At 50.5% G+C, this 27860-nt stretch overlaps 1 protein-coding gene across 1 annotated transcript in view; it reads right to left on the minus strand.

Moving 5' to 3' along the window:
- Positions 1-3146: 3146 nt before the first annotated feature.
- The window catches only part of INCENP (inner centromere protein), a 27456-nt gene continuing 2742 nt past the window's right edge, over positions 3147-27860 (minus strand). Inside the window, exons 2-18 of the mRNA XM_012810652.2 lie at positions 26796-26946; positions 26265-26378; positions 24581-25389; positions 18510-18561; positions 17819-17873; positions 17413-17530; positions 16301-16352; positions 15778-15895; positions 15570-15704; positions 9418-9527; positions 9225-9345; positions 8745-8867; positions 7718-7917; positions 5891-5975; positions 5640-5747; positions 4847-4997; positions 3147-3636 (exon numbers count right to left, since the gene is read on the minus strand). Coding sequence (XP_012666106.1) covers positions 3464-3636; positions 4847-4997; positions 5640-5747; positions 5891-5975; positions 7718-7917; positions 8745-8867; positions 9225-9345; positions 9418-9527; positions 15570-15704; positions 15778-15895; positions 16301-16352; positions 17413-17530; positions 17819-17873; positions 18510-18561; positions 24581-25389; positions 26265-26378; positions 26796-26935 — 2664 coding nt within the window. The 5' untranslated portion in view covers positions 26936-26946 and the 3' untranslated portion in view covers positions 3147-3463. The remainder of the gene's footprint in view (positions 3637-4846; positions 4998-5639; positions 5748-5890; positions 5976-7717; positions 7918-8744; positions 8868-9224; positions 9346-9417; positions 9528-15569; positions 15705-15777; positions 15896-16300; positions 16353-17412; positions 17531-17818; positions 17874-18509; positions 18562-24580; positions 25390-26264; positions 26379-26795; positions 26947-27860) is intronic.

The following is a 27860-nucleotide window of genomic DNA, read 5'->3' on the forward strand; positions in this document are numbered from 1 at the left end:
GTTGTTTGGCGGGTCCGGGCTGGGGATTCGAACCCGCCACCTTAGGTGTACGTGGCTGGCGCCTTAGCCGGTTGAGCTATAGGCCCCGAGCCACAACTTCAAATTCTTGAGCTCTAGAGATCCTCTTGCCTCAGCCTCCCAAGCAGCTGACTACAGGCACCGGCCACCACACCCAGCTAGTCTTTCTATTTTTAGTGAAACAGGGTTTCATTCTTGCTCAGACTGGTCTTGAACTCCTGAGCTCAAGCCATCTACCTGCCTTGGCCTACCGGAGTGGTAGGATTACAGGTGTCAGCCACCACAATAGGCAACTTTAACTCTGAAGACAAAAATATCACCCCTCAACTCAGAGAAAAGATGCAATTGAGGGTTACAGCTAAGGCAAAGCACTTACCCAGTGCCTTGCAGACAATAGGCACTTTATAATTAAAGGTTGGTTATTTGGGGTGGTGCCTGTGTCTCAGTGAGTAGGGCACCGGCCCCATATATCGAGGGTGGCGAGTTCAAACCTGGGCCCAGCCAAACTGCAACAACAAAAAAGCCAGGCATTGTGGCAGGTGCCTATAGTCCCAGCTATTTGGGAGGCTGAGGCAAGAGAATTGCCTAAGCCCAGGAGTTGGAGGTTGCTGTGAGCTGTGTGAAACCACAGCACTCTACAACAGAGGGTGATAAAGTGAGACTCTGTCCCTAAAAAAAAAAAAAAAAGGTTGGTTATTTGTATTTTTAAAACAATCCCAGGAACATGGTTAGATGGAGTTGGCTTTCGTTGCCATGCTGGGTTCCTCAATCTGCTTCAGTAGGAGACGCAAGTGCCAAAGGGCCAGCCAGTGGCACCACATGGGAGTTCTTCCTAGCTGAGCCTTGGGACTGGGCCTGAGTGGGAACACACTTCTGCTCCCACAAGCATCACTATCTCAATCTACAGCTGCCTTGCTGTGGCCTTTTCTTTGCTCCTTTCATAAAAGCACTGCAATCGCCTTCATGATGAGGCCCCTCCCTGCTCTGGGGTCTGCCATACAGGTGAGCGAGGGCTGGTGCTCTGATTGGGAGGGTGGTGTGGTGCTGATGTCAGTAAGGGGATTGGAGTAAGAAGAGGTTTGGGGGCCACAAAAGTTGTCCCTTTAAGAAACATGGTGGCCACTCAAGTAGCTGCTGAATTTGGCCTCTCTCAGCCCCAAAAGGTGTCTCTGATAAACTGCTGACCAAATGAAGCCGTGATCACCACCTGAGCTTACAGATTGCCTGCAAAGCTTCAAGTCATTCTTTAAGCCACAGTGCCTGCTCTCAATAAATATCATCTAGGGCTGTCACAAACATGCAAATGACTACACTAGGAGATAACTGGCCAAGAGCCTTCTAAGCTGCCCAATTCCCTGCTAACTCCCACAATGGTGGCTGCACCCTCCAGGCCTGTTTCCTGGCCCTTCACTGGACCTCTGGGACAATTCTGAGTTCAGGCAATTAGTTAAGCTGGGTGCAGTGGCTCACACCTGCAATCCTATTGCTCTGGGAGGCTGAGGTGGGTGGATTGCCTGAGCTCGGGAGTTAGAGACCAACCTGAGCCCATCTCTTAAAAAAGTAGCTGGGTGCCATGGCAGGCACCTGTAGTCCCAGCTATTTGGGAGGCTGAAGCAAGAGGATCATTTGAGCCCAACAGTTTGAGGTTGCTGTGAGCTATAACACCAGGACACTCTACCAAGAGTGACAAAGTGAGATTCTGTCTCGATTAAAAAAAAAAAAAAAAGCAATTAGTTATAGGAGCCCTCATTTGGAGATAATCTATGTTTATTTTGTTACAGCATCCCAGGGGAATACAGGGCAAGAGTGAGTTCCCGGAAGGGTCCCTGCCTGTTACTCTCAAGTCACAATTCAGAGACACCAAACACTCTTCAAGTTGCCTGGCTCTGATTCTCTGGGACCAGTTCCCCACTTAACCCAAGCCTTTCAGGCCAGGAGCAAAGCTGGGAGGAAAATCAGCAGAGATCCTGAAAATGCCACGGCACTCGTGAGTTACTGCCTCTTCTTTCATAGGCAACCCCAGAATAGTTAACCTGGAATTAATCTGGTATTATCAACTCTCCTACATCTTAAGAGCAAAAGAATAGGGATTAAAGAGAAAAGCAATGTAGGTGGATGAGTCTGTGTATGTTTATGGGCAAATAGGATTAAAGCTTCATGGATTTAGGCAACTCAACCTGAATCAAAGCGTCTGCCTTCATATCCACTATTAGGCTTAATAAATTGCAATAAAGCCAAATACCCAATGAGGGTGCAATTGCTTAAAAAACACTTTAAAGGCTCCCCTTTATGAGAAACTTGAGTTCACTCCCTCCTTGCAATATGCAGTGTGTTTTACTTTGGTTGAGAAAACCCAGAATTTCGAATTTTGTCATTGTGGGGATGTGGTTGGGGTTGGCCACGTAAGCTACTTTGTGCTTTGCTGGCCGGGGTGTGAGCGCAGTAAGGGCCACAGCTTAGCTCTGGCGCTGCTGCCCAGATTTTAGAATCAAGCTCCCAAAAGCTCAGACAGGACAATAACCTGGATCTGGATAGCTTGCAACCTCTTGCTTCCCTTCTTATACCTGCTCTTCCTTCTTTCCCAAACCTTCTGGAGGAGTGTTTGCAGCACGGAAGCCCAGAAAAGCAGAGGTTGCTCTTGCCCAAGCAGGATGTACCCAGCACTGGCTGTTGCTCAGCAGACTGAGCTGCAGGGGACAACAGCTCATGGCCCATATCTCCACTGCAGCATAGGCTATTAAAAACCTAGTTGGAGCCAGAAGGTTCTACCTTAAATTCAGTGGAGCCAGAAGGAAGCTGTGCCTGCTAGCAAGCTCCCCTATACAAACGGAGTGCCCCAGAACAGGAAGCAGCTGCACCTGCCTCATCTCGAAAGTAACTTAAGTGTCCCTCAGGGTAGTCCGGGCAATAGGATCACTCACTTAGCAGCACTCTGGGAGAGGGACCCCCACACCAGGTGATCCTGACGCACACTCAGGTGATAGGACAGTGCCTTGGTCCTCCAGCCCTCTGATGCCTAAGACACATGGCTACAGGGCCAGGGACCAGGGATCATGCTAAGGCCCTCAGTTTCCATGATACCAACAGCAGCTGTAAAGGAATATACTTTATTAATCTCGCTCTCAGAGACTAAAATACTAAAATGCAGCTGAAGTTATAACAGTCTATTTACAGAGTGCTGTCTGCGGGCCAGGTGGGGCTGGGCTCAGTTCTTCCCCAACCACCCACCAAGCCCATCTTCCAAACAGACCTGGGGGCACCTTCCACCTGCAGCAGAAATGCCCGAAACACAGGGAAGGGATATGTACACCTGACCAAGCTCCCAGCAGCGGCATACCAGGCAGAGGGCACCAGACCAACACAGAAATGGACAGACGGACACAAACAGGAGCTGAGATCCCTGGCAAGGCCGTGGACCTGCCTCAGTGCTTCTTTAGGCTGTAGGTCAGGTCTTCAAGGGTGGCGAGTTCCAGACGGCAGAGCTGGTTCGTTTGTGGTAGCGGGGCTTGTTCTTCTTGAAGATGTCCTCCAAGTCCAACGGGAGAATGATTCCAAAGAGCTCCAGAAGGTCTGGGGGGTGGTAGTACTGGTGGATGATGGCCTGGCTGAGCGAAGTACCTGCAGGGGAATGTGGGCTGGTTACTGCTTTGGGGCTATGAGCCACCTCATCCCCTGCCACCCTCTCCAGCCCAGCATGTCTCTTTCAGGGCCCTGCTCCTGCTTGCATCCAGATACAAACGCTGAGAACACTCTCACTCCCTCTTCTCATTGCCTCCGCCAGCAGCTTAACTTGCACAAAGTCCTCATAGCTTGTGTGAATCAGACACAGGCTGAACCCTCAACTTCATGAGCTCATTGTCCCCACTACAATGGGGAGATCTGCTCAAAGGCACACAGCTAACAATGGCAGAGCAAGGTGCAGAGACAAGTCCGGCTCCAGAACTCAAGCGTGTGACACCACTATCAACCACCTTCTCATCAACCCCACAGGCCCTAAGGTGCAGAGGGTGCAGGCTGCAGGGGCCTCTGGGTGACCGGGGGGACTTGCACGTAGGCCTTGCTTGGCACCACGTGCCACTCTAAGGAACCCACATCACTCTCAAGAAACCTTCTCAGCTGTGTCTTCCCATCACCCCCATTTCACAGATGAGGGAACTGTTAAGATCAACTATGATGAGGTGGCTTCATAGCCACCTCCCACAAGACTTGACACTAGTTAAAGAGACTAAGTCAGATTCCAGTTACTGTGGGGTTCAAATGAGGCAAAACTGCTGAAGGAATGTTGCCTTCTGTGGAGCCATGACCTGCTACAGGATTCCAAGCCCTTCTGTCCGGGGAGTCTGTGTCCCAACCTGACTCCCAGCTCAGTAAATGCTGCAAAGCACCCACTATATACCACCACCCCCGCCCACACTCTGGCAGGCCTTGTACCCCGACCTAAGGCAGCACAGTCTCACTTACCCATGCTCTTGTTTAAATGCTAGGGCCTGTAAACCCCAGGTCAAATCCTGCTCCGGTACTCACACCCCTCCTCAGGAGTCCTACCCCTCCCCAGCTGCTGGCAACCCCATCTCCAGCTCTAAGCACTGTCCCTAAACCCTATCACCCCCACTCTCAACTCTTTTACTGCCCAGAGTTGCTTATGTGGGTCCAAGTGTCTTCAGCACTGCTGGGTAGGACTCTAAATTTACCAGTCACAGGGTGCCCTACTATCCCCTGGCTACAGGCCCAGGGCCAATGCCTCAGCCATAGCCCACAGGCACAACAGCCTCCCGCACAACACCTGCCACTGCCCACCCTTAGTTCCAGGGCCCTTGGCCTTGCTCACCTCTGGCCCAGGCAGGGATGGGCTTCCGGGGCTGTGACTCATCATCGGTGGAATCATCACTGTTCAGATCCATCCCATAGTCATCTGGGTTGATCTTGGGAGGCCCCTTGTACCCTCGTGGTGTCATTTGATAGGAAGTACAAACTGGAGACTGTAAAAAATTACCCGTCACTGCTCTGCTGCATCTCACCACTGAGGGCGCCGATTACCTCCCCTCCCCCACCACACAGGAAAAAACAGAAAGGTTCAGGGGTCACTTCTCAATTATAAAAAGTCATAGGACATACATGCCTCTGTATCTTCCTTTTGCATGTTAAGCAAACTTTCTCCCAGATCAGTGTGTATAGATTCACCTCCTGGGAACGGCTCCAGGGGACTCCATGATTTGCAACTTACCATCCATTGTGGACATTACTAACTTCCAAGTTTTCAATATCTTAGCTATGCTGCTATGAAATGCTTCCTCATACTATCTTCTGTTTGGTAACAGAAGATTGAACAGAAAATAGATTAAATGCACATCAATAGGGACTGGCTAAATCTCAGCACAATTGCCTGCTACGAGGCCACTAAAAATAAATTTACATATGTGGAAATTAGACAGATGTCTACAATAGAGTAAATGGGAAAAAAGGGATAAGAAAACCAAGCTGCCAGATTGTATGTGCCCACTTAAAAATACGCACGTGTATTAGTATTCAAGAGAGAGAATGTGTGTGTCTGCCCACGCACAAAATGATCAGAGTGGGGTCTCCCTGCCCTAGGGGCCTCTCCGCTGTGGCCCAGTACACACCTGCACGTTCACAGTCATGTTCAGGGCTTTACGGGCCTCTGCTTCCTCCTTGGCTTTCTTTTTCTGCTCTTCCTGCAGCTGCCGCTCAGCCAGATGTTGCTGCTCTTCCTAGAACCCAGGTAGCAGCAGGCTGTTAGAGAACCATGCCCTGCCCTGCCCTGCCCTGCCCTCCCCACACAGCCCCTGCAGCAGGAGTCCAGACCAGCCTCCAGCTCAGCATAGACCCCATGGGAGCCACCAGCCCCACTTACCTTCTTCTTCTTCTCTTCCAGTTCCTTCTGCAGCCGCTCCTTCTGCAGCCGCTGTGCCTTCTCCTTCTCCTTCTCCTGCAGCTCCCTGAGGAACAAGCAAGAGCCTGTCAGGTCAGGAAGCAGAGCCCTGATCCGGCTCCTGGCCCTGTGAAAGAAGCCAGGCCCAGCAGCACACACCCTAGATGGTGAGATGGCAGAATGGTCACCCAGCTTTGAGCCAATGGCTGTGCTTTTTTTGCCCCAAAGGCCAGGCATGAGCACACCTGAAGGTGCAGGGAGTGTGACCTTTGCAGTCTACCAAAACGTGGCCCCCACTCCTCCTCGCAACTTAAGTCTCCGAGCCTCACTTTACTTTTACACAATAGAGATAGTAACATGTTTCCTCCAGAGTCGTCTCGAGAATCAAATGGGATGATCCAAACTTCACAGAACAAATCCCTTTATTAAAAGGATTTGCTCTATAAAATTGGGATTTAGTCAAAAGGCCTAAACTCTTCTTTTTTATTTATTTATTTTATTAAATCATAGCTGTGTACTTTAATGCAGTCATAGGGTACAGAGTGCTGGTTCCATACACAATTTGAAATATTTTCACCAAACTGGTTAACATAGCCTTCATGGTACACTCTTCTGATACATCCAAAAGGCCACAAGGGGTGGTGCCTGTGGCTCAAGGAATAGGGCACTGGCCCCATATGCCGGAGGTGGCAGGTTCAAACCCAGCCCTGGCCAAAAAAAAAAAAAAAGCAAAAACCAAAAGGCCACAAGTTCCCCACCCCTGCATGCTGCTTCTATTCATCTGAACCCGCAGCACAAGACACCTGGCTCCAAGCATGAAGCAAGGGAGGGGCTACTGATGGGCTCTGGAGTCACCTCCACAATGCACTAGTTCGTGAGCTTGAGCAAGTCACTGAACCTCTCTGAACCTGTTTTCCCGTCTGTGAAGTGGAGTCATGGAGGGTTTCAAGTGAGAAGCCAACAAGGAAACATGTAGAGCTGTAGCTTGGAACCCACCAGAGTCGCCAACATTACAGCTATGGCACCATCACCCTCAAGCCCGGCAGGGCACCCTGCAATTCTAAACCACATACATTAACTGCCCCCTCACTTTCTCCCATTCCCAAACTTCTACCTCTGAGTCTGCCCAAAGGACCAGGAACTACTCTGTTTCCCAGCAGGCGCAGGCAGGAGAGGTGTGTCTGCACACACCCACCAGCAGTTCTCCACAGGCACAGGCTCCCACACGTATCTCCTGGGGACAGTGAGTGTGGCTTATCTCCCTCAGTATCCCCCGGACTCAGCAGAACCAGACACAGAGTGGCCTTGGACAGATACCTAGAAACTACACGTAGAATTCCCGTCTCTCAAACAGAGCCCACGGCATCTGCAGAGCTGGAAGACCTCAGCACTCCTGGATCCATGGTTCCCCATGGGGGGAAGTTGGAAATGCTGGTGGGGCAACCTTAGTTATCACCACGGATGAAGGCAGGGACCAGGGATGCTAAAGGTCCTGCAGTGTACCACAAAGATCTCTCCTGCCCCAAACACCCATGGTGGCCTTGTTGAAAAATACTGGCTCATCCTGTGATCCCTGGCTCTGTCAGTTGGGTCAGCACATGTGGTTGGAGGCAGCACCAAGACAAGCCCAGAGCAAACCCGCCCATTGCTCCTTGAATCTCCTGCAACCAGCCAGGTAGCCCGCTAGGCATGGGCCTCTGGGTTTAGAGCCCAGAAAAGCACTTGCAAACCCCCAAGTGGAGGAAGGGACTGTATCTAGGTGAGGGCCACAACCGCAGGCAGGCGCTGCCTGGCCAGCAGGCCCCTCACCTCTCAGCCTGGAGCCGCTCCAGCTCCCGCCTGCGCTCCTGCTCAGCCAGCTGCCGTTCCTGCTCACGCCGTTCCTGCTCACGCCGTTCCTGCTCACGCTGCTCGGCCAGCCGCTTGGCCTCAGCCGCCTTCCGTAGCCGCTCCTGTTCCTCCTCCTTCTTCTTCTGCAGCAGCTCCTGGTGCCGCCGCTCTTCCTCTTCCTAAGATGGAGAGCACGGTGAGGCATCGTGGCCAGGCCTGGGCCAGAGAGGCAGGACAGTAGCCATGCAGAGAGAGGATGTTCCTTGGAACCTCACACTGACCAACACTGGGGCAAAACTGAGGGACTTCCCAAGCAAGGCCCTGCAAGAATCGCCAGCACCAGGCTACGAAGGCATCTTGTGACAACTTCAGCTGCTGCTACTATAGCAGATTTAGCATATGAGGGACTCTGGGGCCAAACTCAGCTGTGTGACGCTAGGCAATCCATTTAATGCCTTTGGGTTTAAGGTTTCCTCATCCATAAAATGGGGACAACAGTCATCCCTACACCACAGGGAGCTGCTGAGTTTATATGCACAACACACAGAATGGTGCCTAGCACAGAGTAAATAAGCAACCTTGGTTATCAGCAACAAAAGCCCTAATGACAGATCTGCATTCCCCTAAAATCGTAAGACTGACAGTCCCCAGGGAGAGCTGAGTGGAACATTTCAGGGATCAGTCATAATAGTAATCACGTAGGGAACAAACATTAACATTTAATCCTCACAACAACCCTACCATGTAGATACCATTGCTTCTTGACATAATGGAAGCACAGAGAGGCCAAGTCACCTACCCAAGGTCACATGCATTTGCACTGAGAAAGGAAGTCTAGTAGAGTGTGTGTACTTAACCCTTAAACTTCACTTCTATAGAAGGCAGGTTTCAGTCACCATCCCCCTCCTGGAGGCATTTGATAAACCTTCCCGGTACCCAGCAGGTCCCCATGGTATGAGAGGTGTCTGTCCTGCCAACCCCTCTCCAAGGCCACCTGCATTTGCACCTGCTGCAGCCGCCTGAGCCTGCGAGCCTCCTCCTCCTGCTTCCTACGTGCTTCCACCTCCTCCATCTTCTTGGCTGCCGCCTTTTTCTTGGCCTTCTCCTCTGCCAGCCGCTCCTCCTTAGCCTGCAAAGGTCACCCACATGTGCCCATTGGAGCAGCCCTGCTCCCAGAACCCTGTGTGACAGGCATTCCACGGCCCAGCGCATCTGGTTTGCTCCCCCACAGCCCAGGGAAGAAGAGGCCTAGGAGCATGAGACCACCAACCCGCAAAGGCCTGCCGGGAAAACCCTCAGCTGGGTGCTTCAACCTTCAGCTTAGCTCCTTCAGGGTCCGTGGGGCAAACACAGAAGAGTAAAGGGTGTCAAAACCCCAACTTTCCAAGGGGTCCAGTTTCAACCCTCAGGCAGCCAAATCAACTGCTTACAACCCAGCAGGGCCCAGCCTACCCAAGGCTCAGCCTCCCATAGCCCAGGCCCACACCTTCTCGGTCTTCTCATCGATCTGAGCAAACTTCTGCTCGATCTGCTTCTTTTTCTCCTCTTTCATCTGCTCCACCCGCTCGCGGGCCTGCAGCACCTTGCGGAGGCGCTCTTCACGCTTCCTGTGGGGCACAGAGGAGTCACGGGAGCCCTGCCAAGGCTGGGGCAGGTCAACCGGGAGCAGGGACACTTACAGCTTCACCTCCTCCAGCCGCCGCCTCTTGTCCTCCTCCACCTTCTGCCTGCGCAGCTGTTCGGCCTCCTCTTTCCGCCGCAGGGTCTCCAGACGCTGCCGCTCCTTCTCCTGGGGGGAGGGCGGGGAAGGGCAGGGGAGGAGCAGGACGTGAGCAAGGACAAGCCCCCTCACCCAAGGCTGCTCACAGGCCCCAGCGGCACACAGACACATGGGCAACCGCATCAGAATGGTTAGACTTAGAGGCAGAGATGCCCCCAACACTCCCTCCATCCTCACCCAGACCAAGGTGGGTGGCTCTCATCCCTCCTCCCAGGAGCACCCAACTGCCTCACACCCAAGGGCCTGGGTCACAAGTGCCCTCAACCCTGCCAGGTCGTAAGCAGCACAAAATTCAGGCTCAAAATTGGACTGATGCGCTACATAAACAGTGCGCTTAAAAAAATGAAGAAAAGAGGGAAGAATGTCCCTTACAAAAGGTCAGAAAGGCAGCTTTGAAAGTTATAATTAACATTCTATTTAAGGAGGTAGTGCAATGTTAATCTGTTACAGTTATGTGTTATAATTATATACTATATGTGTACACACATTCCTTTGTACATATCAACATATTTCATAATAGTTGAAATAAATAAAATAATAGTTGAAAAAAACAAAAGAAAAAATTTCCAAATGCTAACAGAGGTTACTTAGGCTGATAAGACAGATTAGGGATAGTATTCTTTCCCTTATTTTCCAAATTTCCTCTGATACGGCTGTGTTAACAAATTTAAAAACAACTTTTAAAAAGTATTAGTAGTTAAACAGTAGTAGATTAATGCTGGCATCCTCTCCAGGGCAGACCCAGAAAGGCCCAGGAACACGGCCATAGCAGCGGGCAACCAGCAGGGACAGGCCGGGCTTCAAGTCAGCACCTCCCTGGTCAAGGACAAGAGTGGTACTCACCCCAGATTGAGGGCCCCTAACCATTACCCCCAACCTGGCTCCCACCAGTCTCCCATCGCAGGGCTCAGTATCAAATAGCCACTTCTATCTCCCTGTACTGGCTACAGTCAATTTCTCCGTGGACCCTCGCCCTCATCCTAACTAGAGTAGTTCCCCCTAGAAACCTGGCTCAAAGGTAATACATCCTCCTGAACATGAAGAGAAGGGGCTCTGGTCATGAGTAAGATGGGAGTACACACATTCTACCTTGAACATAAAACAATAAAAATTGTCCAATCAGAGCACAAAGAGAAAAAAATATTGAAGAAAAATTAACAGAGCCTCAGGGAACAATGGGACGATACCAAAGGTCTTCATTCATGTCATTGGCACCCACAAGGAGAGGCGAAAAGGGGGATGCTGAAAAAAAAATCGAAGAAATAATGGCTGAAAATGTCCCAAGCTTGGTGAAAGATACAAACCTATGATTCAAGGTCAGCCAACCACAAATGGGATCAATCCAAAGAAATTTATGGCCAGATTCACTATAATCAAACTGCTAAATACTAAATACAAAGGAAAAACATCAAAAGCGGCCAGAAGAGGTTCAGCGCCTGTGGCTCAAGCAGCTAAGGCGCCAGCCACATACGCCAGCGCTGGCGAGTTCGAATCCAACCCGGGCCCACCAAACAATGACGGCTTCAACAAAAAATAGCCAGGCGTTGTGGTAGGCGCTTGTAGTCCCAGCTACTTGGGAGGCAGAGGTAGGAGAATCACTTGAGCCCAGAAGCTAGAGGTTGCTGTGAGCTGTGATGCCATGGCACTCTACGCAGGGCAACAGCTTGAGGCTCCATCTCAAAAAATAAAATAAAAAAGCAGCCAGAAGAAAAGGATCCATTACTTGTATGGGAACAATTTTGAATGACTAAAGACTTCTCATCAGAATCAGAGGCCAGAAAGACGTTTTTAACTTGCTGAAGGAAAATAACTTTATATCCAGTGAAAATATTCTGCAGAAATAAGAGGTGAACCAAATATCCTCAGATGAAGGAAAACTAGAGAACTCATCAGCACATCTGTTCTAAAAGAATGACGATAGTTCTTCAGGCAGGAGAAAAACAGTATCAGAAGGAAACACAAACAACAGGAACAAAGGAATAGCAACAGAAATGGTTGATACGTGGATAAGCAGAAAATTCTGTTCTTCTGAAGTTCCTTAAAATATTCAACAGCCAAAAGTCAAAATTATAACATGTCTAATGGGACGGTCAATGGGTCTATGTATATATTAAATAGATGTAATTTATAAGACAACCAGAGCATACAGCAGGGAAGAGGCAAAGACAGATGCAGGGTAAGGTTTCTATGTTCCAAGTAAAACACTGATGCTGAACAGACTGTGAAAAGTTAAGTATAGAACTTAAGTGGCCCACATGGGCCACTGAAAAACTCTCCAAAATGATAACAAAATCACAATAGGTAATTAAAATGGAATACTAAAAAAATGTTCAAGTAACTCCCTGCAAAAGACAAAAAGAAACAGAAGGAAAAATAAAGAGAACAAGCAGATAAACAAAAAGGTCGACCTAAATCCAAACATATCATTAAACATCAAATAAAAGACATTGTCAGAATGAATTTTAAAAAAAAGAAAGAAAGAAAATCTTACCCAATTATACCCTGTCTCTAAGAAACTCATTTCAGGGTGGCGCCTGTGGCTTAGTGAGTAGGGCACCGGCCCCATATACCCGAGGGTGGTGGGTTCAAACCCGGCCCGGCCAAACTGCAACAAAAAAATAGCCGGGCATTGTGGCAGGCGCCTATAGTCCAGTACTCGGGAGGCTGAGGCAAGAGAATCGCCTAAGCCCAGGAGTTGGAGGTTGCTGTGAGCTGTGTGACGCCCCAACACTCTACTGAGGGCGATAACATGAGACTCTGTCTCTACAAAAAATAAAAATAAAAATAAAAGAAACTCATTTCAACTGTAATCATTTAGGTGGGTGTGAAGATTATGCTGAGTAAAGGAAGCTCATCTCCAAAGGCATCTCATGAGTTAATACAATTTATGTGACGTCCTCAAAAAGATAAAAATACAGAGATAGAGAACAGGGGTTGGGGGAGGATGTGACTTATAAAGGAGTAGTAGTAGCAGAGGGCATTTTGGGGGTGATGGAAATGTCCTCTATCACCATGTGGTAGTATTAGAGGAATCAATACACATGTTAAAATTCATATTTAATTGTACTCCCCCAGAAAGTCCAGTTTACTATAGGTATAATTTTTTTTAAAACATGTTTTAGAAGATGAACAGAGAAATGGGAAGAGATACAGGAGCCATGGAAGCCAAGTTGGACACAGGAAGGGCCTGGTAGACATTGGCTTTTAAGGGGATGCACGTGGAGAGTGGGGGTGGCCTGCTTAAGCTTGTTAAGCTTGGCAACTACCAGGCCCAGGGAAGAACAGCAAAAGGGCAGGATCCCAATCCTGCTTTTCCCATCCTACGCTCCCCCACCCCCAACTCTCCTGCTAGGAAAGTGCCCTGAAAGTAAATGCCCCCTGGTACCAGGCACACTTACCCAGACCCCCATCCCTTACCCTCACCCTCTTCCTGCTCAAAGTGCCAACAAGACTCCAGCTGTCAACAAGGCTCAGCACTGCAGATTTTTAATCCCAAAGCTGAGTGTTAACCAATTTTATTTTATTTATTTATTTTTTGAGACAGAGTCTCACTTTGTCACCCTCGGTAGAGTGCCATGGCATCATGGCTCACAACAACCTCAAACTTTGGGCTTAAGCAATTCTCTCGCCTCAGCCTCCCAAGCCCGCCACAATGCTCAGCTATTTTTTGTTTGTAGTTGTCATTGTTTTTTGGCAGGCCCAGGCTGAGTTCAAACCTGCCAGCTCCGGTGTATGTGGCTGGCGCCTTAGTCACTGAGCTATAGGTACTAAGCCAAGTGTTAACAGAATATGTGTTTCTCCTCTCTTCCAACCGGCACAAGTGGGTTGTCCTTGCTCTCCAGAGGATGCCCTCAAGGCCAAAGTAAAGGGTGGGAGGAAATAAGCAAGACAGTTCCATCTGCATCAGGGGCCTCCCCTGAGCAATCTCTACCGCTTAACCAATGGTAGATACTTGATACCAAGCCCTGCACTAGCTGATTGACACCATTATTCTCTGGTTCACCAAACCACCATGAAGTACCCAACTGGTCTCTTTGTGGACCAGAAAACTTAGGCCCAATGGTTAAGAAACTTGTCCCAAGCCCCAAGGTCCCTGTGACCCTCCTGGGCCTCAGTTTCCTAACTAAGGACTGTCCACATCCACCAGATGCCTGTGAGAGACCTGGGATCTCCAAACCAGGAAAGGGCAATTTCCTGGGCTTCTCAGTCACACCCACATGACCCACAAGGCTCTGATCAGACTGGGTGGGGCACAGGTGGCCACTCATAGGAGGAACAAGTCTAAGTCTTCTGTTGAATATGGGCCCAGGTGCCTGGCAATGGCCTGGCATGAAAATAGGTCAACAATACCACACAGCCCATTTGTGATGTAGGGGAAGGCATGCTATCACCAGGTCCAACCAAAGGGATGGGCGTGTCTGCAAGGAAAGCAAGTCAGCGCCTATCTAGCCAGGTGCTGGGAAGCCCCTCACCTGGACGCACAGATCTTCCCGGCTGCCACAGGACATCACTGTGTGGCCGGGAGGAAAAAGGCTGCAGGAACTAAAGCGGCAAAATGGCTGTAGACTTGGCAACTGGCAGAGGGAGCTGGGACGAGAGCTGAGCAGGCCCCAGCTCTCTGAGGCCCCTTGCTCATAGCTAGTAGCCTGGCTCACCTCAGCTCTGAGGTATCTGAGAAGAGAACAGCTCCTGCGGTTTGTCTCCAGATGCCACCACTGGCAGTTCCTCTGTCACTTGGCAAAGTAAGACTCAGCCTCCAGCTTCAGACAAATTCAGACTGCCCTTTCCCTACTACCCCTCAGCTTCAAGATTACTACACGGGTGTGTGACCCAATCAATCTCCCCTTACCCCCTTTATTTTTTTTGAGATAGAGTCTCACTCTTTTGCCTTGGGAAGAGTGCTGTAGTGTCACAAGCTCACAGTAACCTCTAACTGCTGGGCTTAAGCAATCCTCTTGCCTCAGCCTCCCGAGCAGCTGGTACCATTGGCACCCATCACAATACCTGGCTAGTTGTTTTTTTTTTTTTAATTTTTAGTAGAGATGGGGTCTCACTCTTGCTCAGGCTGGTCTTGAACTCCCGAGCTCAGGCAATCTACCAGCCTCGGCCTCCCAGAGTGCTAGGATTACCTGCATAAGCTACCATGCCAGCCTAGACCCAATAAATCTCAATGTCTCTAGGGACCAGAAATGACTTGTCTGTTCTCTTCACAAACCCACAGACCCTGAGGGAGGCCCATTGCTGGAGAGGAGGGAGGTAGCTGTGAGGGACATCTTCAAGCTGTAGCTCTGGTGAACAGCTAGGGGCCACATCCCCCTTGCTTCCTGCTGGGAGCAGAGGTGAGGGCAAAGAGGGCCTCACTGAGTGTCTCCAGCCAGTGCGCCCCCCCCTCACTGCCCACACTCCTGATGCTGCCCTCCAGATATGATGTTAGTGCGTCTTTAGGAATTGTTAGTGGCACAGGGACAGGGCTACCACAGGGTAAGTGCTAGGTAAGGCTAGGTTACCACACAGGAAAAGGCTTTACTTACAACGAAGCTGTACTGTGGAGAGGAGAAAAGGAAAAAGCTGAAAGTTAATGGCCATGCAGGGGGCATCCTGGAAGGCAGGTCACATGCTAGGCTGGGCCAGCATCTTGGGGCTTGTACCCACTTGCCAGAGCGCCCCCTCCTTTCCTCTTATCCAACCCTCAGCCCCATCAGTGAAGGTGTGCACATGTGCCCCTCACAAAGTCCACTCGGGCCCTGGGGCCGTGGGATGGTGAGGCAGTGCAGAGATCTGCTTGGCCAGTCCTGCAACTTCTCAGCTCTGAACCCATGACCCAGGGCTCACACTGAGCTGGCCAAGCTTCTGGACCAAAGTCCAGAGCCCACAGGATCAGGGAATATGATCTGAGCACATCTGAGACAATGTGCTCAGATGTCAAGGCAGCTGTGGCCTCAGAGGCTTGAGTTAGGCCTGCCCGCCTCTGCCCAGACCCACATTACTCCTAGCAGTCTAGGGGAGAGGCTGGAGCCAATGGCCACATGACCTAGGACACGGCCCCCTCACCTTAGGGTCCACGCGCAAGGGAGTGTTGCGCTTAATGAAGGACTTCATGACACTGCCACGGGGGGCTGAGGTTGGGGTCATGAGCATCTGGTTCCTCTGCACCGTGTGCAGGAAGGTCCGGAGGGGACGCACTACCTGCAGACCAAGATGAGTGTCAGGATTCAACAGGCAGGACAGGGAACAAAAGGAGGGCAGGGCCCTGGCTAACCTTGCTGGCCGGACAGGGCGAGGAAGGGGTCTTGCTCCTGGGGGGCTGCAGCTCCTCGTCCTCCAGGTGTGCTTCCTCGTCCAGCTCGCTCACCGCCTGCTTGTAGCTGCGCTTCCTCCTGCCAAGGCACAGGTAGCAACGTGGGCACAGGATAAACCACCATAGCCCCAGACACACCCTACACAAGGTCACCCATATGAATAAAACTGGGCCCACGCCATAGGCCTTTAGACTAAAAGGGACTACAGAGAGCTAGGGTCTCCCTCACCAACCCTCTGCTGCCCATTCAGAGAAATAGAGGTGACTAGTCCAAGGTCATGACAAGAAGCTGCCGAAGGACAGTGTGAATGACACATTATCCTGCATCAAGCAGCCAACTCCTTTGTTAAGTCAGAGCATAAAGCCACACCCTGGGCGAGAGTCTAGGGAACCACTGACCACTGTCCACCCTTTCTGAGGGAGGATTCAGGGTCATGTCCCTCGGGGCCCCTTGGAACAGTCACCCACCCTTCCCAGTACAAACCTGACACTCTGAGGTGGCTCTTTGGGTCCATCTACTTGGTCAGTCTTGGCCTCTGTAAAGACAACAACTTCAGCAAGGCTGCAGAGGAATGGCCAAGAAGGGTTAGGGGAAGGTGTGCCCTGGCAACTGCAGCCTTGGAAGGAGCAAAGTTCCCTTCCTGGCAGCCCCCAGAGTGGCCAGTCACAGAAACATCAGCCTTAGCCCTGACTGGCCTTAAGAGATTTATCAGACATCAGAGCCCAACTTGGTCCCCCATGCCTGGCCTCTGTGACAAGCATAGCAAGGCAGGACAGTCCTATCAAGGAGGCCCCAGCCATGGCCATGCCCACCTCTAACACTGAGGGTTGAGTGCAGATGCCTCACAGAGCTGCAGCTCTAACAGCTCCTTGCATAGCTTCTAAATCCCACACCTCCTGGCCCTTTCAGCTGGTACAGCAGTGACAAGAGGGGAATATACAGGGTCACTATATTCTGTTTCACTGCTAGGAGAAAGCACCCCTCACCCTGAAGGTTTCTTGCTACAGTTCCCCTGGGAGCAGTAGCACACCATTACCCCCGACCCTACTGTAAAGAGGAGAAAGCCATGTCCAAGATCTCACAGCTACATCCCTCTTCTCACCAATGAGAGCAGCACCCTTCCCAGAGAGATGTGAGACCCATCCCAGGACTTTCCCTGCCCCTAGCAGCCTGCAGGGTCAGGCAGGCTCCGGACCAGCTCCCAGAGCCCACAGCTCTCCTGCCCTCTTTCAACAGGGAAGGACCTACAAAGGACAGACAAAACAGGGGGCCAGGTAGGTGAACCTTCCTGCTGCACCATGGTACCAAGCTCAAGGCCTTGACCTGGCACTGTCATGTTAATACCCCAGTTCAGGCTCTTTCCGAGTCCTGACCCATCCAGTCATGGCCACTCATGTGGCATTAGGTAGCAGCTCTAGCCCAAAGGTAGGAAAGAAACCATAGACGAAGGAGATCTATGCACCCACCTAGCCCAGTTTCATTTACCTTTGGTCTTTTAGCCCAGAAAAGGAGGCTTCCTCATCCCAGAGAGGTCAAGCCAAGGAGCCAGGGAAGCTGCAGAGCTGGGGATCTGCACGCAGGCCAGGAAGACTCACCTTGCTGTCCTCCAGAGGGTGTTTCCTGGCTGCTGGCTGTAGGCTTCTGGTTGGGTGTACTAAGGGCAGTCTTGGTGGCACTGTGGAGCCCTAAGTTATTCTCATCATTCTCAGGAGACTGTGGGAAGAACCAATGATTTAGGGGTCCTGAGGCCCAGGATGGCTGCAGTGCAGAGCAGGAGTCCTGGAGGCCCCTGAGTCCTCCTCCCCAGCCTGCTGCCTCTTACCTAGGCATCCTCAAACTACGGCCCACATGCGGCCTGCCTAGGACATTTATCTGCCCGCTGTGGCTGCCTATCCTGCTTAGCAGCCAACTCATCCCAGGGCCCGCAGTCCAGCCCTCCAACGGTCTGAGGGACAGTGAACTGGCTCCCTGTTTAAAAAGTTTGAGGACCCCTGCTCTTACCTCTGGCTCTGCTAATTCTGTAGGCTTAGCTTTCTTGCCGGGCTCCTCCTTGGGGCTGAAAGCAGAGCAGGGACACTGTGGGGACCACCCAGCCAGTCCAAGCTCTTCCCCAATCCCTGGCCACAAACCCACAGCCCCCTGCAGATGGGAGGACAGCTCATAGGCAGCAGCTCCCTGGCTTCCTCTCAGCCCCAGCAGAGCTCTGACTCAGGCCATGAGCCCTCCATCCAGCTCTGTCTCAACCTCTTAGGCCTAAGCATCTCTTTACCATGGGGCCAGCAAAGCCAGCAGGTCTGCCCAGCTACCCCACTCCCACCCACATTCCAAGCACTGATCCCTCTGCTCTGAAGGAAGGAGGGAGGGGGCTAGTTTTAGTGATGGGAGGACATGGCCTCCAGGAAAAGGAATCAGTGTTCTGACCTGAAGCACACTAAGTATAATCCTAGAGCACTCCCATTTTACCCACCCCAACTTGAACATGGCTTCTCATGGTTGCGCTGGCCCATCCCCAGCCAAAAGAGCCCACACCTTACCCCAGAGTAAGGATGCCAGGCTCAGAGGGGAAGAGGGGACCCTGGGCAGTCAGTGGGAAGGGCTCAGCCCCAAGAAATGCTTCTAGTTCTGGAGTTTGTCTCTCCTCCCCAAGCCCCACTGTCCCTGGCCATCCCCAAGGCCTAGGAACTGAACTCACTCAACTTTCTGGGGCACTTCAAAATTCAGAAGTCTCTCTAGGTAACTGTGACCTGAGGGAGAAAACAAAGGAACAAAAGATGCCATCAGAAACCAGACAAGTACTACTCTAAGAGGTCTAGGAAATCAACCTCCAGCAGGAACTTGGCCACCATTCCCTGCACTAGCCAGGGAGGCCCTACCATGCCCTAGGCCCTCACCCTCCGCATGCACCCTAGCATCCTCAACAGAGCTGCTGTCTTTATGTCCCTGCTATTTCCTAGCTGGGAACACACCTGTGTGAGGCCACATCTCGGCTTATTCACTGGACTGGTATTTTGGGAAAAGGGACAAAGTCTGATGCAGCTCCAGGCCCCTGACTCCCAGCAACGGGCCCAACACAAAGCAGCTTATTCATTCAGCAAATGCTCACTGATTGTCTTCTATGTACTGGGTCTGGAGCCAGGCGCCAGGGACTTCTTGGTGAGTAAAACAGAATCACTATCTGGTCTTGATAACAATAATCAAATAAATCTTATCAACGACACTATGATAATGTGATGACAGAAGAGAACAGAAAATTCTGAAAGCCTGTAATGGGGACACCTGAGGTGGCCTGTAAGATCTGCTATGTAGAACTTTACAGACAAAAGGGGAACAGTGTGGGGGTGGGAGCTGTGCAGGCTAGCAGTTCTCAAAGTATATTCTGTTACCGCTAGAAGTCCCCAAGACCCTTCTGCAGGACCCATAAGGACATAAGTATTTTCACTATAACACCAAAATATCATTTTCCCTTTTTGCTGTGCTGACATTTGCCAGGCAGGCACAAGAACAATGGGGTAAAAGCTGCTGAAGCCTGAGCTAGCCCCAGATTGCACACTCACAGGCAGGAAATGGCCAGTTGCACTGACGAATGTTTTTGACGAAGGCATAAAACTATCAATTTTATTAAAACTATATGCAAGTACATGTCTATCTACTATCCTGTGTGATAGAGTGGGAAGGACTCAAGATGCTGCAGACCCAGATTTCTGTGAAGGGCACGTGCCTCTATCCTGCCAGCTGAACTAACCACTTTTTTTCATGAAACATTATTTTTAATTAAAACACTATGTTAATTAAAAGAACAACTGACAGTCCAGGCATGCTGGCTCGTGCCTATGATCCCAACACTTTGGGAAGCTGAGGCAGGAGGATCACTTGAGCCCAGCAGCTGAGAGCTGCAGTCAACTATGGTGAGGCCACTGCACTGTATTCCAGTCTGGGCAACAAAAACTATTTCAAAAAAAAAACGGCCAACAAACTATGGTCAATCTTGCGTTTATGGAAGACATTTTCTTACAAATAAATGAAGTGATTCTTACCTCTTAAAATAAAACATCTAACATACATGTGGACAATATTTGTTTATAAAATAATTAAAAAATATTCTTGGGCGGTGCTTGTGGCTCAAAGGAGTAGCGCACTGGCCCAATATGCCAAATTTGGTAGGTTCAAACCCAGCCCCGGCCAAAGACTGCAAAAAATAAAATAAAAAAAATCTCTACATATTGGCTACCTCTTTGTAAAATTTTATAATGATTATTTTGTAAATAAACATACATTTAGATACAATTTCCCATTTTCCCTATGTATGATGACTTTATGGGTGACCTTTGGGGCACCCAGTATAATGAAGTGTGTCAAGATTTAGAAGATGTACCAAACTTGGTGAACTAGTATTTTCCAAATGGCCGAGAGGTTACAAAATCAGACATGGCTGAAAAATCCATTCAAAATGCAAGGTAGATCAATGTGGAATTACAATGAATTAAATATTTCAGATCCCACACTGCAATGAGCCTTTAAGAAAGGCTTGTGTTGGGTGTGATAACAAAGAATACCTATAATTATCTGAAAAAGCTACCAAGATAGTCCTCCCTTTTCTAACTGCTCATCTGTGTAAGGCCGGATTTCCTTCTGATACCTGAACCCAAACAGCAAAATGCACCAAACTGAATGCAGAATCTGCCTCCTCTTTTAAGCCACACATTAAAAAGATCTGCAAAATGTTAGATAATGCCAGTCAAAACCTTATGTTAACAGGTAATATTTGGCTACTTTCATTTTTAATATTAAAATAAAAATAAATAGTATTTTAAATATTTTTAAATTCTTCAATTTTAATTAATTCTTCTTTTCTCTCTTTCTTTTTTTTTTTTTTTTTTTTTTTGAGACCAGAGTCTCACTCTGGGCTCAGCACTTGTAGCTCAAGCAGCTAAGGCGCCACGCACATACCCTAGAGCTGGCAGGTTCGAATCCAGCCCAGGCCTGCCAAACAACGACAACTACAACCAAAAAATAGCTAGGCGCTGTGGCGGGCACCTGTAGTCCCAGCTACTTGGGAGGCTGAGGCAAGAAAATCCCTTAAGCCCAGGAGTTGAAGGTTGCTGTGAGTTGTGATGCCACAGCATTCTACCCAGGGTGACAACTTGAGGTCTCTCTCCAAAAAGTCTCACTCTTGCCACACTGGGTGCTATAGCTTTGTAGCTCACAGCAACCTCAAACAGCTGGGCTCAAGTGATCAATCATCCTGCCTAAGCCTCCCAAGTAGCTGGGTCTACAGGTATGGACCACCATTCCTGGCTAGTTTTTCTGTATTTAGCAGAGATGGGTCTCACTCTTGCTCAGGCTGATCTCTAACTCCTGAGCTTAAGCAACTCTCCCGCCTCAGCCTCCAAAGTGCTAGCATTATAGGCAAGAGGCACTGCACTGGGCCAGTTTCAATTTCTAATGCAGTAACTATCAAGAAATACAACCTCATCCTCAAAAGCATTTTTAGGTCCTCAATAATTTTAAGAATTGGAAGCAGGTACTAAGACCAAAACTTGAGCAACACTAGCTGGGGAAAAGGAAAAGCTCCTGCCAAGGCCCTGAGGCAGGGAAGGTTTTGGGGGGAACGGAAAGATGGCCAGTTTGGCTGGCACACCCCAAGCCACAGGCGCATGGCCAGACGTAAGACTGGGAGGCATCCAGGGTGAGACCGGGGTGTCCAGGGTCCCAGGGAAAGAGGGACAACAACTGGCCAGCCATAGAGAGAAGGGAAGCACAACCTTTCTTGGGTGTAAGAGTCAAGCTGGGGGTGAAGGGACCAGCTGCAGGGCCAGATTAGTGGTTAAGGGGGATGAGTGCCACCACCTGAGGGCTCCCTGATGAGGGGGCAGGAGGGTGAGAAGACAGACACCCACGTGACTATATAGCACAAGGACTAGAATGTTTGCACCATCTTTTACCACTAGGGCCTCAGAGCCAGTCTGGTGGCAGGTAGGTGGCCTAAGGCCTGGCAGAGGGACCGGGAGGCTGGGCTGTTCCCCAATGCACAGGTGGCCAGGAGCCCCAGAGAGGACCCTCCAACAGCCGTGAATTAGTGGCCCTGTCCCTTGCCTAAGTAACACAGAACTGCTGCCCAGCAGCCCTCTCAAGCAGGTGCACACCAGGCCAGGGGCCTTATGCCCCCCAAAGCAGCTCCTCACCCCAGCACCCACACTGGTTTCCAGACCCCCACACCCACTTTAACTGCCAGCCTATCTCATTTCCCCACTCCTCTAACTGCAGGTGTTTCCTTCCCCTCCAAAATTACCAAGTTGCACTCAAATCCTGGCACCAAAAGCTTTTTGAGGAAGAACCCAACCCCAGATCCCACCTCAGATTTGCTCTGAGCCATTCCCCAGAGCCTGGGGTCAGGAAGGTCCCTGGGAAGCCTTCTACCCCATCACCACCCCAAATCCTATAGCTCCTTGTTTAGGGTCAGCCTGGCCACACCTATACTGAGCACCAGAGACACTGGCTGTTCCTGGATCCTATAATTTGTTTTGTTTAAATAAGATCTACTGAGCATGCACCACAGTCAAGCACTAGAATAGGTTCTCTATTCACATTCAAAGCAGGTTAATGTCACCATTTCGCAGACGGGGAACTGACATGGAGGGAAGGGGTGTGTCCAAGGTTACCCGGGGTCTGTGTGACTTCAGATCCTGCATCATGCCTCCTCTTCTCCCTCTTTTTTCCACTTCAAAAAGGCTGACAAAGTCAGGCTTGCAGTCAGATAGACTTGGGTCACATGTACCAAATTAAGATCCCACCATAAGCAGGGAAGGGGACAAGGAGGAACGGCCATCAGAAGGGCTTACGAGTTGCAGATCTGTGTGTCCGTGCTGCCTGGCCAGCCCTCCAGGTTCACCTACCCCCTTGAACTCCTTCACAGGAGAAGATCCAGGCCTGAGAAGATCTCCAAGGCATACGTGAACCACCGAGGTCCTTCTGAGAATCCAAACACGGACACTGTGCCAGACTGCACATCTGCACATGCCCAAGCCCCAGGCAGCGTGACTCGGCCAGGGAGACACCTGCCAAGGTGAGATGCCCTCACCTGCCTGATGGACCCTGCCCAACAAACACTGCCTGGGGTTTTCCATAAGGCCTCCTCTGCAAGTGCCTGCCTTTCCAGACAGGATGAAACATGCAGGGCTCAAGCCTCACTTCCCAACTTACAGATTCCACGGCCTCCTTAAGTCTCAGTTTCCTCCTCTGTAAAGTGGGGGAATCTTAGCAAGCTAACAATGCTGAGGCAAGGCCCAAATGAAGTAACCTTTACTTTTTATAAATCTTTAAGTGCCAGGCAGATGCCAGCTACTATTTTATATAAATTAACGTAAAACCTGGCTGATTTTATCCTTCCTATCGGCCCACTGCTATGTGCATGTTCTGGCCTGAACCCTTGTAGCAGTTACCTACTTGGTCTCCCTGCATTCTTCTCTCTCTTCCTCTTGGCCACTTCCACAAGGTGCCAGGAACCTCCCAACAACTGTCATCAAGCACTGTCATCAGGCCACTTCCTTGGCTTCAGTAGGGTGAAGCCCAAGCTCCAAGTGAAGCACATGCGGCCCAGATACCCCCTCACTTGCTGTTTCAGCTCCTGCGGTCTTTGTACAAGCTATTCTCTCTCCCAGGGACATCTATCCCCATATCCTTCCCATTGGCAAAAGTGCACTCATCCTTCAAACCCTCCAAACTCAGACCCCACCTACTCATGCCACTGGCCCTGTCTCTCTTCTGTGGCTCCTAACACACCTACTCCCGTAAGCAAGGTCCCCAAACTGAGATCTGATGATGACAAGAGCAGCCACTGTTACTGAGCCCTTCCTACACACCAGGTACCAATCTACACTGTGGGTTAGTCAAAAAAAACCTCAGAGTGACCCTTTGAAGTGATGCTATTGTTACCCTCAGTCAACAGGTGAGGACTGGGGTCCATGAAGTTTTCTAAAACCTGCCAAAGTCACAGGGTGGGTAAATAGCTAAGTGAGAACCCAAACCCAAGCCGTCGGTTCCAGGGCCATCTTGGGTCTCCCCATCCTGCCTCTCATCAGATATTCAGTCATCTGTTCTCTCAGAATGAGCTGCTGAGAATTCCTATCTCTAGGCCAAAGTTTTGCTAAAAGGAGGCAGCACACAAACTTAAAGAATTTACACAGCTCCTACAGAAAAGGGGTGGGGAGGAAAACACCGGTCCTAGGGAAAAAGACCCAGATTCCAGCTTCAACATGACCATTAACCATAGGGACACTGCAGCCAACCTTCCCCAACTTCAGATTCCCCATTTGTTTTTTTATTACTAGAGATGAGGTGTCATTTTTGCTCAGGTTGGTCTCAAACTCCTGAGCTCAAGCAAACCCCCTGCCTAGCCTCCCAGAGCACTAGGATTACAAGTGTGAGTCACCTCGCCCAGCCCCATTTGTAAAACAAGAAGGTTGGGTTCAAGCTGCATCTTCCAATATGGTAGCTACATGTGGCTATTTAAATCTAAACTAAGTAAAACATGATACCATTCAAAATGTGGTTTCTCAATCAGACTAGCCACATTTTGAGAACATAATGGCCAGTATGGTTAGCTAGTGGCTACCACACAGCACAGCACAATATGGGACATCTGCATCATCACAGAGGGATCTATGGACAACTCTTGCTAGATGGTCTCTCAGAAACTCTCCATCTGAGCCAGGCACCAAGGACCACCCACCACACCTTCAACATGGTTGAGCTGCCCAGACTCACAGATGACACGAGCAGAGACTGCTGGCTCTTCGAAAGCCTTCTTGGCAAGTCTTTTGCTTGCCCTCCGGATAGTACGCTCCTCTTGAGTCACCAGGGAATACTTTTGGGCCAGCGAGACTTGGGGAGCTGGGGAGGATGGGGCGATCAGGCTACGCCGCACTGACCGAGTGTCCGCATGGGAGTTTGTGGGCGTTGAGGAGTTATCCTGGAGGATGGGTGCCAGCACCCGCTGCCGCCATGGAGAGTCCAGAGAGCCAGGAGAGTCTCGTGGGCCTGGGGACACCCCTGCTATCCTGAGCTTAGAGACAGACCGCCCTGTCTCGACCCCTCGAGTCTTGGGGTCTTGGGGTGTAGCCATGAGGGTGCTCACTGCGACAGACTCCAGTCTCCCAGTCTCTGTCTTCTTGGGTGTTGATTCTTCATCTGATGGCAGTACACCCTGCGGGGCTACAGCTGTGGCTGAAGCAGAGACTGGGGAAAGAGTCTGAAACACAGCCTGGGTGGACTTGGACTGGGTGATGCAGAGCTCAGCACTCTGGCGCTCACTGATGCCTATCTCTACCACAGGCACCAGCTGGCCCTGGGCAAGGCTGTCCTCAGGCTTCTTGGTCAGCACTGTAGGAGATTCAGGTGTGGGTGAAGGTGCAGCCAATGTCACAGTGGCAGCTGCAGCTGCGGCCGTAGCACGAGTCACTCGCCGCGGGACAGAGCCATTCTCTCCTACCACTGTGGCAAGCTTCTGCACATTGTCCTTGCTGCGGAGGCACCGGGAGCTCCGATGGCTGCTTTGAGTCTTTCTTCGGGATAATCTGCCAGAGGAAGCAGAGCAGAGGCTGAGACAGCCCCAGAGGGCAGAGGGGCATCCCAAGAATCATGCTAGGCACACCCATCTCCCCAGGAGCCACCAGCATGGATGGAATATGAATTAACAGGTTTGGAGGCAAAAGATCTGAGTTCCAACCCAGGCCATCTGCCACCTCTAGTTCTGAGGCCATTCCTATGTAAACCTCAGTCTTCCTAATCATAAATCGGGGACAATGCCGTAGTCCTCAGAGAACTGTTAGGAAGATTAAATTCACACAAACCTCTCACTAACTCAAGTCACATTCTGCCACACCAAACCCTGCTGAAAACTACACATATTCTCACTTAATCCACAAGACAGCCCTGACAAGTAGGTGCCATTACTCCCACTTTAGGGATGAGAAAACAGATGCTCAGAGAGGTGGAAACTTAACCTGCAGACATACAGCTGCTCAGGAACAAAGCTGGGGTTTACACACAGGCCTGACCCCAAGACCCCACCTATAATTCTACCGGGAATCATATAACAAGAATGGTGACAGGAGAGTGGGAGACCAGCTGCCTGGTCCACACCTCTGGTTGCTTAAAAGAAGCTCAGCTTCTATTTCTTGTCCCACCTCTAAAAATCCTTCCCATCCTCCAAGACTCAGATCAAACACACCTGCCCCACCACAAGCACAGAGGAACACTATGGATTCCATGGTCTTGGGTCATGCATCTCTTTCCCACCCTTTCTGGCCCTTCAGCATGGCCCAGCGGTACCCATCACCAGCCCTGTAGGCTGCTACTTCCAATCAACACCCTTGGAACCAAACTCTCCCAGAGGGCACCAAGGCTCCACAGAGCCCACCTGCCCAGTTCACCCACCTCTGCCCCTTACCTTTTCCTCATGGGGTCTCTGTTTTCATCCTGAACATAAGAAACCCGTCTCTTCTTCCGGCGGTTCTTCTGAGAAGGTGTTTTGGGCATCAGCTCTGGCTCTTTGCTAAATTCTCTGTTTGGTACAAAGAGGATGACATTTAAGGCTGCCTAGGAACCACTCTCCTACCTGACCTGGCCCCTACCCATCTCTTGGCAGTGACAGGTCAAGCTGGGGTGACCAGTACCAACCACACTCTCCAAAGTCATGTGCAAGTTACCTGCCAGCCAATCAGGGTGTCTTCCCAGAGACGTGGCGGACAAGCAAGTTCACACCCTGAGAGGCCCAGTCCCAGGCAACAGACTCTAACCTCTCCTTCTTCCATGACACTAAGTCAGGCCCCCAGCACACTGGGCACTCAGGAGGGATGCCTGACAGGCTGTCATTTTGCCTGTCAGGTGGGGAAGTGGAGCTGTTCTGTCCCCAAGACCACATATGGCAGCCCAGGTAGCCCCTAGATTCCCTACCCCATCAGTGTGCCCCTGCCTTCACCTGGTGAACATGCGCTCAGCCTCTTCCTGGATCTCCTCGAGCCACACCAAGTCCTTATTGTCCATGTTGCAGAGAAACTCCATAAGCTTCTGTTCACAGAGCTCCAGCAGGTGAATAGGCCCTGGGGCTGTTGTCCCCATGGTGGCTGTGTCTGGTAAAGGCAGGGATAAAGGGTGCAAAGGCTCAGGGTGGAGGGCTGGTATCTTTGACAGGGGAAGAGACACAGCACCCACTCCCAATCACAATCAGCCAGTGCCTGAACCAGGGCCTGCCCTGCATACGGCTGCTCCCCAGGGCTGCACATCCTAAACTCTAATCCCCAGCTTCATTTCTACAAAAATAAGGGCCCTTCTACTCAGCCTGTTCATTGTCTCCCCGTTCCTCACACACAGCATGGATGTCCCCATAAATCCACATTTTATAGCCAATCCCAGTATCAATCATCCTCCTTACAAATGGTCTTTTGTAGGCTTCAGATGACAGGCACTGCCACCTGCCTTCCTGAATCAGGGAGAAATAGCAGCTGCCCCAAGTGCCCCTCTCTCTCTGCCCAAACAAATCCTGCTTTTACTCTCCTATCTGCTCTCCTGTCCCTATTTATCTATGGTTAAGGAAAGGCTAAGACAGCCACCATGTGCTACATTGGAGCTGACCCCAGATATCAGGACAAAAAACATCAAATCCAACTGCCTTATTAAAAGGCCAGTTAATGGAAGGGGGTTGGTATTGCAAAAGAGTAAGAAAGTAGGTGTCCAGAGATGTGCTCTCCACTGGCCCCCCACAACCCTCTTAGCTGAAATACCCTGTAAATGGAGGGAGCATGAAGGGAACTGATAAGTAATGTCTTGCTTTTAAGAAAACCTGTCTATAAAAATCAGGCAAGGAAAAACATAAAACCAGTTTTTCCTTAATTTCTTAAAAAAAACTAGCCGCTCAAGGGTGGTGCCCATAGCTCAGTGGGTAGAGCGCTAGCCACATACACTGAGGCTGGCGGTTTGAACCCGGCCTGGGCCAGCTAAAACAACAATGACAACCGTAACAACAACAAAAAATAGCTGGGCATTG

This window comes from Otolemur garnettii, unplaced genomic scaffold, assembly GCF_000181295.1.
Source record: "Otolemur garnettii isolate 467f Iridium unplaced genomic scaffold, OtoGar3 scaffold00140, whole genome shotgun sequence".
Taxonomy (NCBI): domain Eukaryota; kingdom Metazoa; phylum Chordata; class Mammalia; order Primates; family Galagidae; genus Otolemur; species Otolemur garnettii.